The 14,398-nt window shown below is 37.5% G+C and overlaps 1 protein-coding gene across 1 annotated transcript; it reads left to right on the top strand.

The window, feature by feature from the left end:
* The first annotated feature begins 9,539 nt into the window (after window positions 1-9,539).
* Window positions 9,540-10,352, top strand: LOC126727989 (uncharacterized). Its single transcript, XM_050433882.1, has one exon. It carries the CDS (start codon window positions 9,540-9,542, stop codon window positions 10,350-10,352), a length of 813 nt encoding a protein of 270 aa, XP_050289839.1.
* The last annotated feature ends 4,046 nt before the right edge of the window (window positions 10,353-14,398 follow it).

The following is a 14,398-nucleotide window of genomic DNA, read 5'->3' as shown; positions in this document are numbered from 1 at the left end:
AAAAAGAAAACTCGTAGAATGAAATTGTAAGATTTTGTGTATTTGCGTGTTTTTTTTTTGTCAATACATGAAATTATCTTTTTATTAGATTTTGTATAATTTAAGTTTCATAATAACTGCGCTAGAAAAAATTCTTGGAGCCGCCACTAAGTTGATGACAACATTTTGAGCATATAAGATGCTCATGAGTTCTCTCTGTGTTGATTGTCCAGCAGATGATTGTAAAAAAAAAAAAAAAAAAAAAGAAATTAAAAAAATTTTAAAAAAGAATGTTTGATGCATGTTAGCAAGAACACTTACCCAATTTCATATTTAGTATCATAGGTTGATAATGTTTTGATGAGAATTGTCCATGTCATTGATAATGTTTAGATGATAACATGACGGAAATTTCGTAAAAATGTAGATCCAATATCATTGTCCTGGCGTTTTGTCTTCTTCAGTTTCTATTTTTTCTTCTTTCTTGTTATAAAAATGCTAGTCTAGGCTTGGACATACATACTACTTCACATTCACATTCATCATCGCAGAAGAGAGAGAGAGAGAGAGATGGTGGTGCAAATGGTCTTTCAGCTAATTTTGTTATTGGTGTCAATTACCACATTCGTAAATGCAGTGAGTTTAGCAAAGCCTTTATGTCAAGCATGCTATGGGAATATTAGGGCTTGTTTGGTTTAAAAAAATGGTCACTCATCACTCATCACTCAATTTTCGTCACTTATCACTCATCACTCATCACCCATCACTCATCACTTAAAATACCCCAATTTCTTACACCCGACCGTTTGGCACATATTTTCAATTTCCCCTCATTCAATTTTTTTTTTTACTTTTTGGGGACCCATGCCTGAGCACTTGTCATAAATTCGGTTAACCTACCCGCCTCACCCTCACTCTCTTCATTTCATTTTCTTCCCCTTCAGTACCAACAGATGTTCATTTCAAAACCCACAAATACCCAAACCTCCAAACCGGCTAGGACTCAGCCCAGCCGTCAGAGACGCCGCCCAAAAGCTCTGGAGATACCACCAAAATCCAACATAGAATCCGCTCATCCTCCTTCCTGAAGATCTCGCCGACCGTCGTGCTCGTCATGAGCCTCTGCTTCATCGGCTTCGTCACTGCGCTCCACGTCTTCAGTAAGCTCTACCGCCGATCTGCCGCCGCCGCCGCTTAATTTTCTGCCCTCGGTTTCGGATTCGGAGCTCTTTGATCGCTGTTCTAGATTGACACTGATCTTCGGTTCTTTGACTCGGTAACTGAACGCTTCGTTTTCCTTTTCCCTTTTTTTTGTTGGTTCTGTAAATTTTTGTCGGTGCTGTACTTTCTTCATTTTTGTTAATTTCGGATTCTTCGGGTTTTATTTTTTTCTTTTTCCCGAACCCACTGGCCTCTGTAAGTTACAGTTTTAATTTTCATAATTTTTTACATGTGGGTTAGAAAGATTTCCAATCTGGGTTGTGTGCATATGGGTTTTTGGAATCTGGGTTCTTGGCCTATTGTGGGGTTGGTTTTTTTGGTTTTTATTTTTTAAGGTTTTGTAAAATAAAATTTAGGGAGCGGTGGACTGGTGGTGGGTGAAGTCATCGGCGGCTTCTTCAGCTTCTTCACCTTCAAAAAATTTTGATCTTGCCAAGGAGATACAGAGAACTCTGCAAATCCGGTGGAGGGTAGTCTTTGGTCGCTGGGTTTCATTCTTCACAGTTGTTGGGTTTTTGAAGAAATGTTGGTTTGTTGCTGGGAGAAGGAGAAAGGGGAAAGAGAGAAAGAGAAAGTCGTTGGTGTTGAGGTCTTGATGTAGACATGTCCCTGACGCGGGTCCCACAAAGGGGCCATAATCTCAGCAATATTACAAACTTGCCACTGAGTAACGGAAAATGAGTTATGAAAACAGGTGAAATGTGTTTTCATTTTTGGTCTTCATCACTCAGTTTTTTGAGTGATAGAATCACCAAAACAGGATGACCAAACATGAGTAATGGTGTCCAAACAAAATGTTTTCCGTGGGTCCCACAATTTTTGGATGATGAGTGATGAAAACAGGATCATATCACTCAAAACTCACTCTTCCAAACAACCCCTTAGCATTCCGTACCCTTCAAGAATAGGAGCTGATTCAGGGCCGGCCCTTCCACTAGGCCAATTAGGCCATTGCCTAAGGCCCCTAAGTGGAAAGGGACCCCCAAATTTTGAAAACGATGGAGTAGTAGAAAAAAATAAAAAATAAAAAATATAGTTTTAGATGAAATTCTAAAAAATCTGATACATCTTTGTGACCAAAGAACACAAAATCTGGAACATCTTTATAAACATTGGTCCCCCAAAACATTCTTTAATCTAAACAAATCCAAAAATATAATCCTTAACCTCTAGACAAATCAAAAATCAACAAGATAAAATGCAAATCTGATCTAAAAAATTACCCACAAAACAATCTTAAATAAAAAATAAAAATAAAAAATCTCAAATTTTCTCTCTCTCACTCTTGCTCTCCGCCTCTCTCTTTCAACTAGATGATGATAGTTTGTAAAAATACTGTCTTAAACTTGAATCTTTTCTCAAACACGATGTTATTATAATATTGATGGTTTAGATTTATTTTTAGAGTTAAAAGTTTTAAAATAAATTTTACAAATAAAAGAATATTTTCCAATTGACATACTAAATTATATAAAAAGGTTAGATTCATTTCCAAATATATGTATTGCTTATAGAATTTTACTAACAATACCTATTACAGTTGCTTCTACAGAAATGAGTTTTTTAAAATTGAAATTAATAAAATGATATCTAAAATCAACAATGTCTCAAGAAAGATTAAGTAGATTATCTATACTATCGATTAAAAATGAGATGTTAGAAGAACTTAAGTATAAAAATTTAATTAGTCAATTTGCATCTCAAAAGGCAAGAAAAATATATTTTAAATGAAATATATTATAATATAAAAATATTAAATAAATATTAATTTAATTAATACATAAATATAAAAAAGACCCCATTTTAATTCTCGCCTAAGGCCCTAAAATGTCTGAGGTCGGCCTTGAGTTGATTACTACCATAATGATTGGTTTGTAGTATCTTGCAATGAAAATTTCTCCTCTCCCAAGCCTTTTTTGAGGTTCAACCTAGAGGTGCTGGAGATTTCATTACAAGGCATAGTTTGTGTCAAACATCCCATATTTTCAAACTGTGCTAATAGCATTACAAAGACCACAGAAATTGTGGGGACAAAATGGCCTTATGCCCTTTTCACCCAAACTAATTAGGAAAATGCCCCTCTTTTGTAACTCAATTTTCTCAAAATCGAGTTAAAAAAAAAAAAAATTCTGGAGCCCTATAATGACGTTTTTAAGGACCTATAGTGACGTTTTAAAGACTTATAGTGACGTTTTGTAACTGATCTAATTGCCTATAACTCGATTTCATGGAGTTCGAGTTACAAAACGCCATTATAGGTCCTTAAAAACGTCACTATAGGTCTTTAAAAAGGTCACTATAGAGCTTAACTTGATTTTGAGAAAGTCGAGTTTCATAGTGACGTTTTAAAAATTTATAGTGACGTTTTGTAACTCGATCTCTATGAAATCGAGTTATCGGAAATTTTATTGCCTATAACTCGATTTCATGGAGCTTGAGTTACAAAACGCCACTATAGGTCCTTAAAAACGTCATTATAGAGCTTAACTTGATTTTGAGAAAGTTGAGTTTCAAAAGAGGGGCATTTCCCTAATTAGTTTGGGAGAGGGGAATAAGGCTATATAATTTGAGTGAAAAGGGCATAAGGCAATTTTGTCCGAAATTGTGGACTTAGCAGGAACCCCTTTTATTTTCTCCCAACCCCACAACAGATTTATTGCCATAGGTTGCAATATCTTTGCCTCAATGAAGTCCCTAGATGGCTATTATATTGCTGCGTGCATATCTTTCTGTGAGGAACATGTACCTTTTACTAATTATGTACTCACATGGTTGCTATGGCATCAAATGCTGCCAAACTCCGATCCCTCGATATCTCGGGGTATTCAATGCAACTATAATGCCAACATATTTAACCAAGTATTCAATGCAACTATAGAGCCCATAATTAACCAAGAATGCAAGTATGCATTTTTAGCGGAACAAAATTGGTTTGAGGCTCACGTAACAAACCCAATTGAACTTGTAGTCCAAAATATATCCTACGTCCCTGTTGTATTGGAATGGGGGATTGATATAGCATTTTACGTACATATGATAATTAGAGCTTGGTCATATAACGACTCAACCGATATTTGTGCACCGCATTTACTTCTGAGGGTAGCTTAACTTTTACGTGTTCATGCAAAGACAGCTACGAAGGAAATCCCTTTCTTTTACAAGCATGTCAAGGTAAACCTCTTGCAGTGTATTTATTTATTTATTTATTTTGGGTGAAATAGTTCTATGAATTTTATTATTATCCCTTATTTCACAGGCTAGCTTCATATAGCGTGGTCAAATTAGTTTTGGGACTGAATTTCATCAACTTCGTTGAATTTCAATTGAAATGGCCAAAAAATTTCATATACAGGTTATTAATTATGTTTACCTAATTCTTCGTTCCATCTTGTTTAAAATCTTGGTCTTTGTGTTTTGGTGTGGTATGAATTTATTATACTATTACTTTTCTTTTTAATTTAAATAAGATACATAATTTATTAAATAGATCATGCGGCTAAATTTCACATTGATAGTTTTATACCATCAATCGCTATATAATGAGTTGGAAAATTTTCCCTCCAAAATGATTTGGAGATAAACTCTCCACAAAATTTAGTTTGACAATTCCTCAAGTGTTTGGGCCGCTTTTCTTTTCTTCCACATACTTTATAATTATCAATTATATTAAAGTGTCAAATAAAATATTTGGTAGAAAGTGGACCCGTAGAATTATAAGCACTTGAATCATCTCTCATAAACTTGATCAAGTTATTTTACCAAGACATTTTTTTTTTTTGGAGGGGATTTTTATGTCTATATTAGAACATTAGTATCGGTGGTGTAAAAGCCATATTGCTATTTTAGTATTTTTAGCACCACCAATACTAAAAAGCATGTTGCAATGGTGGAGGGAAAGCCAAAAATATTTGACTTTGAGTTATGGTGTACAATCAAAGATGGCTGTGCATTGTAGCTAAAAAGGTATAAAAAAATATTTTATTAAAATTTATAATATATATTGTGTTGGTGGTGGTGACTATTGCTTATTGTAGTAGATATGTAATTTTATTGTGTTGTTTACAAGGTTGTCAAAATTGGGATTCTACGTAGGATCGTGAGAGGTAGGTGGGATCATACATATTTTCATATTTAAAGCAAAAAATACATTAATAATAATTTTGTATGATGAATAATCACGTAAGTTATGAATTTATCCATAAAAAACAAAGATTTGCATTAAATGATGTAATTTGCATATCATACATCGATACGTCTATACCAACAAAACAAATATATTTACGTTTTGACCCAACGTATCTAAAAAGTTCAATAAATGTTTAATTAGCAACCAAATACTAAAATATTTATCAACAATATGGAATTCCAAGTTCCAAGTTCCAAGTTTAAAATCCAAAATAATTTATCAAATGTAAACTAGCTAACTAAAATATGAAATCCAAAAACAAGATTAATATTAAGGTGAAGTGAACATTTAATTATTCTTATTATAGGGTTCCTATGACCACTGTCCTAATCATCATCAATCATTTTATCATTTATGTAGACATTGTATATTTGTATACTAGAGTTGCAAAAGAGATCAAGATACAATTTCACACTCAGCTATTCAAGTTATATCACTCAACAACAATTACAGAGTATGCTCAAAAAAATCAATCAATCAATATGCAAATACAAGCATACTAATAAAATTATATATAAGAAAAACATTTTAGTAATATTATAACACAAATTAGTATATTGATCAAACAAATTTAACAACATTATAGCTTAAAATGTAGCAAAGCCAATAAAAATTATTCATTTGGAAATGATGAAGCATTCCTTCATTTTGATTACAAGTGAACTAAAAACTAGAAAACACTTGCTTAGGTTAACATAATTTTATAAAAAAAAAAAAAAAAAAAATCCATACCATCATAACATATAAAAATAAAAACTCTTAAAACTTCATCAAAACCAAAAATTTATCCCTTAAAAAAAAACCCAAAAACCAAAAACTGATGTTTTAGTATGATCGGTAGAGTCAGTAGGATCCCATACGATCCTACATACAATCTTACAACTTTTACGATTCTAGTGCGATTCTAAACGTTATGGTGAGGTGGGATCATAAAATCGTACAATTCTACAATCCAAATTGCGGTTTTGACAACTATGGTTGTTTAGATTATTTAATTGTGTTGAAAACTAAAATAAAACTACTGATATTAGGTGCTTTGGAAAGTGAGAAAGTAAAATAAATAAAGTAGTTTTTTGTGGTGCCAAATAACTAAATTTATGGCTCCACCAATACAAACCGGGCCGGGACAAGCCGAAAAAGAAAAAAAAAATTGCTCTAGGTATCATTTCTGCCCTAGCTAAGCTGGAGCATTCCCAAAAAAAATTTTAAAAATAGTAAAATAATTTTAATAAAAATAGTAAACAATATTTTATTAAATTTATATTATTTTGTTGTTTTAGAGGTGGTGGTTGTTGTTTATTGTAGTAGATATATAATTTTATTATATTGTTTATATAATTTTATAATTTTATTGTATTGTTTTGTGAAGTGAGGTTTAAAACATCCACACTAGTGGAGCCATAAATTTAGCTATTTGGCACCACAAAAACTACTTTATCTATTTTACATTCACATTTTACAAAACATCCAACATGAGTGGTTTTATTTTAACTTTCAACACAATAAAATAATAAAAACAACACAATAAAATAATATATCTATTACAATAAACAACAATCACAACTACCACTACTTGTCAACCATCACTTCAGACAGCCCACAACCACCTCCACCAGCACAACCAACCCAATCATAGCCACCCATTACCGTAACCACAACTTGCCTACCACAACTCAAATAAAAATTATAAAAATAAAATAAAAGTTAAAAAATTATCACCACCACGAACTTGAAAAACCAAGCTATTCTAGAGAGAAAAGTCTAGATTCAATGTATCTTGAAAACTGTATCATTGATTCACACTAATAAAATTACAAGTAATGAGATATTTAACTCTCAGCATCATGCAGCCACGAACGCTCTTAAGAGAGGAAGAAGCTGAGCTGGCCCGAAGCAACAAAAAGGTAAAAGACATCAACCATGCGGAGTTCAATGGTGGTTCTCGGGCTTCCTCACCCTCACTGGATAACCAAGCCACGGGTCCTAATGCCAAACCTTCATTTAAAGATAAGCTTGTAGGGGAAATACCAGGTGCCTTTGCATAAGCCTTCAACTTGATCGACCAGATGGAGGAAGACTCAGACTCTGACGATGAGAATAGAGAAGAATCCAACTCAGTCCGTGAGGGGCAGGTGAAAATGAAGCTATCTAAAGAAACTAAGAAACGCATTTGTGGTCCTTGGTCTAAGGCTATCATAGTGAAACTAGTTGGGAAAACAGTGGGTCTCAACTATATGCAGAGCAAGTTGGCGCAACTATGGAGACCTGAGGGGAGGATGGATTGCATCGACCTCAGTTATGTCTTTTTCTTAGTCAGATTCTTCTCCAAAGAAGACTTAGAAAGGGTGATTAAAAGGGGTCTGTGGTTCATTGGGGACCATTTCCTCTCATTGAGACTGTGGGAGCCTTTTTTCAAGCCTTCGACGGCAAATGTTTCTCTTATTGCTGTTTGGATCATGCTTAATGAACTCCCCATCGAACTTTATGAGACAGAGGTGCTTAGGGAAATCGGTGAATCCATTGGCAAGGTGTTAAGGATTGATTCACACAGCCATGGAGGCGCACGGCAGATACACCAGAATATGTATCTAGATTGATATCAACAAATCGCTTGTCAACAACATTCTTATTGGACATTTTGAGCAGGTGGTTACTTATGAGGGAATCCATAAGTTGTGTTTTTCATGTGGAAGAATTGAGCATAAGGTTGAAGCTTGTCCATACACTATTCGCAAGGATAAGGGTAAGGAACTGATAGTTTCGATGGAGGAAGTTTAGGTTAGCCAAACCAGTGACGGTGTTGACGGATGTGTTGATCGGCAGAACGTGCAAGGTGTTATCACGCATAATGCATGTGAGACGACAGATGCGAAGGGGTACTATGGTCCATGGATGATGGTGAGTAGGAAACGTTACGTACAGAAAGGGAATAGGACGGATTACAGTCCTAGGTTTGGTGCAGGAAGCGCTAGCAGCTCGGCATGGAATGCCACTAACCAACTTTCTCCCGTGTTTGCAGAAGGGATGAACATGCCTGTTGGTGGTCCTTCATCCAGCAAAAGTGAACCACGTAGGACTGCCAAACTTAAGTCTGGGGTCGGATTCAAGAAGGAGGTGAAACCGTGGGCTACTAAAACTCCTGGTGTGTTTACTATAAAGGAAAGGCCCATTTCAAGCCCAATAATGGCCAGATTACCTGTGGATAGTTTTAAGGAGGTGGTGACTAGTTTATCACACAATAGCAACCCAAGCCCAGCTAACCGTGTACCCATACCATAACCCTCCTTAGTGAAAAACAAAAAGCACTTGGCCAGAAGTTTAGCTCCTAGTACTTCACACAAGTGTGCCACACCTTTAGGTGTGGTCGGTTCAAACAAGAAGAGCAGCTCCCCTCCACTCCCCCACTCTCTTGTTCCTCGGTCTGAACCCATTCAGCCCAGCCACACTGCCTTTGAATTCTTGGCAACAGCCAATGCCGAGACCGATCTTCCAGTTGTTAGTGAGAATGATCAAAGATTGCATGCCCAATTTATCAGAGAGAATTGCCTTGCCGATGAGAATATGGTGCCAGATGAGGGAGTTCAGCTCCCAATTCAGAGTGTGGATAGCAAAGTTAGGAGTCTTGTCGGAGAGTAGATGGTGTCCGATGATGGTAGTCATGCCGTTGATCATATGGTGTCCGATGAGGGAAGTGGTGCCGCTCCTTTCCTCTAAAGTATGTTCCACGGCCTTACTCCTCTAGTCCATCATGAATTTTATTATTTGGAATAGTAGAGGTACCCTGAAGCCTAATTTTCAGGGACATATCCGTTATTTAGTCCAAGAGCATAATCCAGCCATCCTTGTGGTTATGGATACAAAATTGGGAGGTGATAGAGCTAAGGCAATTACTGACAAGATGCCTTTTGATGGTGCCATTCACACAAATACCATCGGATACTCTGGTGGTTTGTGGCTTCTTTGGAATTCTGATTTTGTGGAGGTGGAACTGCTTGCGAAGACAGAGTAGGAAATTCACATTGAAGTTCAGGTACGAAACTCTAGACTCAATTGGTTATTTTCTGCTATCTATGCCAGCCCTAGGAGTGAGGAAAGAAGTATTTTATGGGATAATTTAGCTAACATTGCAGAATTACATAAGTTGCCATGGGTTATGGCTGGAGATTTTAATGAGCCGTTAATTGATGAGGACAAATTTGGGGGTAGATGTGTTAACATCAATCGTTCTCTGGCTTTTAAAGATTGCCTTGATAGATGTAGTATGATGGATATGGGTTTTTCGGGTCCTAGATATACTTGGACCAATAAGAGAGACATCAATAATTTGATTCTTGAAAGGATTGAAAGATTTTTCATGAACCCAGAGTGGTGCATCATGTATCCTAATGCCAGAGTAACCCACCTCCCTAGGTGTCACTCTGATCATTGCCATGTTCTCATGGAAGCTCTACCAGTCAGTACAGTCAAGCTCAACAGGCCGTTTAGGTTTCAAGAATTTTGGCTTTTCGACATATCCTTTCCCACCATTGTGTCCAAAGCTTGGAATGGAAATAGGGAGTTAGAGGAGTCCATTGATTACTTCTCTAAGGATGCATTAGCATGGAATAGAAACCACTTTGGTAACATCCATCAGAAGAAGAGGAGGATTTTGGCTAGAATTCATGGTACCCAGAAGGCGTTGTCCATCAATCCTAGCTCCTCTCTTGTTTGTCTTGAGAACCAGCTCCTTGGTGAGTTGGAGACTATTCTGGATCAAGAGCGTGATCTCTGGTTGTTGAAGTCTAGGCTGAACTGGATGATCCATGGGGATAGGAACACCTCTTTTTACCATGTTTCTACCCTTTCTCGGAGGAAAAGAGATCACATTGCGGCAGTTAAAGATGAGAGGGAGTTGTGGATCACTGAGGAAAGGGAGGTTATGGAGCATTTTAGGGTTGGTTTCCAGACTTTGTACACTTCTTCCTAAGAGATGGTCTCTCGGAACCCCTCTAGTCTGAGTCAGTGGCATGTTCAGCTTCCAGAGGAGGAAAAGCAGCTAATTGATACCATGGTTTCCACTGAAGAAATTAAGGAGGCTCTCTAGTCCATGAAACCTTACAAGGCCCCGGGTCCGGATGGGTTACATGCTAGTTTCTTTCAAAGGTTTTGGCTCATAGTTGGGGACTCAGTGAGGAAAGAGGTCGAAAAAGTTTTCATAGAAAGGAAAGTTCCCGAGTATCTCAACAATACTCATATTGTTCTCATTCCTAAGATTCAAGGCCTGGAAACTATTGGGAATTACAGACCAATCAGCTTATGTAATTCAGTTTACAAGATCATCACCAAGATTTTAGTTACTAGGATCAGACCTCACTTGGACGAGCTTGTCTCCTCCTACCAAACTGCTTTCATCCCAGGCAGGAGAGGTGTTGATAATGCAATCATTGTCCAAGAATTAATTCACACCATTGGCAAAACCAAAGGAAGTAGAGGGACCATGACCATCAAGATTGATCTAGAAAAAGCCTATGACAGAATTGAATGGAGCTTTATTAGAGAGATGCTCACTTTATTTAATTTCCAAGAAAACCTCATTAAGCTTATCATGAGCTGCGTTACCTCAGTATCCACTTCCCTTCTCTTGAATGGTGGCAGTCTCGAACCTTTCCTGCCCTCAAGAGGTATTAGGCAAGGCGACCCCCTCTCGCCCTACCTTTTCATATTGTGCATGGAGTTCCTAGGTCACTTAATTGAGAAAAAATGTGCTGCTAAGTTATGGACCCCTGTTAAAGCTTCCCGAAGTGGTTCGGCTTTCTCTCATCTCTTCTTTGCAGATGATCTGTTTCTTTTTGCTAGTGCAACTCCAGAAAATTGTATTGTTATCAGTTTTGTGCTCCAAGAATTTTGTAATAAATCTGGGCAGAAAGTTAGTGAAGCAAAGTCCCATGTTTTCTTTTCTCCCAATGTTGACGTGGATCAAAGAGATGCTTTATCTAGCATTTTGGGTTTCAGTGCAACCACCAATCTCGGCAAATATTTGGGGTTTCCTTTAAATCATCCAGGGAGGCAAAGGCATGATTTTGGAGCCATTTTGGACAGGGTTAAAAAGAAGCTTGCTGGTTGGAAGGCCAACATGCTCTCTATGGCAGGTAGATTGGTTCTTATTCAAGCTTCGACTTTAGCTATCCCGAGCTATGTTATGCAAAGTAATTTGTTACCCAACAAAATCCTCAATGGCATAGACAGAGTCAATAGGAATTTCCTGTGGGGGTCATTAGAGCACAAAAAGAAAATGCATTGGGTTAACTGGAATACAGTAACCAAGCCCAAAGAGTTAGGTGGTTTAGGGCTTCAATCTGCAAAAGGTAGAAACACGGCTCTCCTAGCTAAGCTCAACTGGAGATTTCATAACAAGAAGGAAGCGCAATGGGCCAAAGTTCTCAGATTCAAGTATGGCTCTAGGCAGCGGATAAATTCTAGAAATGAGTCAAGGCTTCCTAGTTCCTCTACTTGGAAGGGTTTGAAAAAAGGAGAAGCTATTTTCAAAAAAGGGGTTAAATGGGTGCCAGGTTATGAGAGCAATATCAATTTTTGGGGGGATTGTTGGCTAAATAGCGGTCCCATCAGATCTAACATTCAAGGCCCCCTCCCCTAAGATTCGGCCAGTCTCACTTTGAAGGAACTTCGTGCTCCATATGGGTGGAATTAGGCTGCCATCCCTTTTGACATTCCCTCAAAAATTAAAGTTGACATTCAAGCGGTCCCTTTGCCGGTAGTTGCTAGAACTAGTGATAAATTGGCTTGGAAGTTTTCTGCTAAAGGAAGTTTTGATATGAAGAGTGCTTATCTTCTTGCCACAGATCAAATGGAAGTTGACTCCTTCTCGGGTTCTTGGATTTGGAAACTCTAGGCCTTGCCTAGAATCCAAATGTTCATTTGGAGGTCTATGCACAACAGCATTGGTGTTAAGGAGTGCTCAGCAAAAAGAGGTATTATTTTAAACATTTCTTGCCCCTTATGCTTAGAGCAACCTGAATCTATCTCCCATGCCCTTCGTGACTATCGCCTTGTGAAACCGGTGTGGCAGCAGCTGGGGTCTCATAGTTGCAATGCTAATTTCTTCTCTCTAGATTTAAATCTTTGGCTGACTTCTAACTGCAAGTCTTCTTACCTTGTCAAAGGAATTCCCTGGCACCCCCTTTTCTCTTTTGCTATTTGGTCTCTATGGAAGCAAAGGAATCAAGTTGTCTTCAATAACAAAAGAGTCAACCCAAACATCTTCATTTTGATATTTAGGCAAGCAACAGAATTTGTTCATTGTGTTACCCAGCCAAGATGCAGTAGCCGAATGATTATCAGACAAATCAAATGGGAAAAGCCAAACACGAGCCGGGTCAAGCTCAATACTGATGGGTCTGCGGATATTGCTGTAGGGACTGCTGGAGGAGGAGGGCTAATTAGAGATGATCGGGGCAGTTGGATCATGGGTTTCACTAGAAAAATCAGTAAAGCTGACAGCTTCTTAACTGAAACTTGGGCTTTGCATGATGGTCTCCTCCTTTGTAATCAGCTTAATCTTAATGCTGTCATGGTTGAGCTTGATGCCAAAGCTCTGGTTGATGCTCTCAAAAATCCTTCATATGCTAATACTATAGTCTCCTTGCTCTTTGATGATTGTAGCCACCTAGCTGCTCAGATTCCCCATCTAAATATCAAGCATATCTATCGTGAAGCTAATAGGTGTGCTGATCATTTAGCTAACTTAGGTAGCTGTCAAGCTGTAGATTTCATTTCTTATTCTTGTCCGCTTGTGGACTTGCTGCCTCTTGTTATGGCTGATTGCCAGAGGATGGTTGTAAACAGGCGTTGTCCTGATCCTTTGTTTTCTCGTTAGTCTTTCTTAATGAAATTCCTTTCAATCAAAAAAAGTAATGAGATATTTATACATGGAGATTTCCCTAACAAACTCTAACTAACTCAGCGGGAAACACTCTTGGAATAACAGGCTTTCTAACCACTCAATCATCACAGGACACGTGGCATCTCTACCCTACCAGAGTTGACACTCATCACTTCTCACTAAACTACATGTCGTGTGACTCAATGGCTGCACTACCAGAGTGCATTCTGCAGAACAATCATCCACTACTCTTATCTGCACTAAGCCTACTGTGGCTTAACCCACATCAACAATGGTCATCCATAACACACATCACAGCAGCCCACAGCCACAACCAGCCGTAATCGGCCACAAGCCACACGCTGATCTGACCCATGAAACCCAGCAAACCAATCCAAACCCACAACCCACACACCAACACACCGATCTGAAAAAAAAAAAAATGAAACGGAGAAGAGTACAAGCGAGGTCGGCAGCGAGTAGAGGAAGAAGTGGTTGGAGCCGGGCAGTTGGCGGTTGGGTAGGTGAGGTTGAGGAAGAGAGAAATCTGAGCTTGCAACGGGAAGAGGAGAGGATTGAGCTTTGCAACGGGAATAAAAAAGGAAAGGAAAAGAAATTATTTAAATAATCTATATCGGTGTGAAAGCAATTTTTTTTTTTTTTTTTTTCTTTTAACCTTCGAGTACAGTGCACAGCCATCCGATGAGAAGCTAGTAATCTAGCTTTTTAGCACTATTAATACTAATGCTCAGATAAAGTAACTTTTTGTGGTGACAAATTACTAAATTTATAACTTCCTCGATATAGATGATCAACACTTAAGTTGCCATTCAACGATAGACCCAGAAGAAAATTAGTAACAACTTGTCATCTTTATTTTGTTTGTGAAAGAATCAAATAGTCCTTATTTTTTAATTGAAAAAGTTTTGAGACATTGAACTAAGGAAATAAAGAGTTTTATAAAGAATCTTTATTCTTTAATTAGATAAATCTTGAAATATTAAACCAAAGAAGCAAAATGTCCCTATTTTTTAATTTGTTATTATCTTTGATGTGGCTTAAGAGTATTTTAATTTTCTTTTTAAAGAATGTGCTACACGATAGAACCTCGTATTCTTTTATATAATGTCTAT

The sequence above is a fragment of the Quercus robur genome, chromosome 5, assembly GCF_932294415.1.
Source record: "Quercus robur chromosome 5, dhQueRobu3.1, whole genome shotgun sequence".
Classification (NCBI taxonomy): domain Eukaryota; kingdom Viridiplantae; phylum Streptophyta; class Magnoliopsida; order Fagales; family Fagaceae; genus Quercus; species Quercus robur.
The sequence above is the reverse complement of the archived record's forward strand: the minus strand, read 5'-3'. Positions and strand labels throughout refer to the sequence as shown.

What these genes read in the sequence shown, in the direction of transcription:
- LOC126727989 (XM_050433882.1), top strand. Translation starts at nt 9,540, where the DNA reads ATGGCTGGAGATTTTAATGAGCCGTTAATTGATGAGGACAAATTTGGG.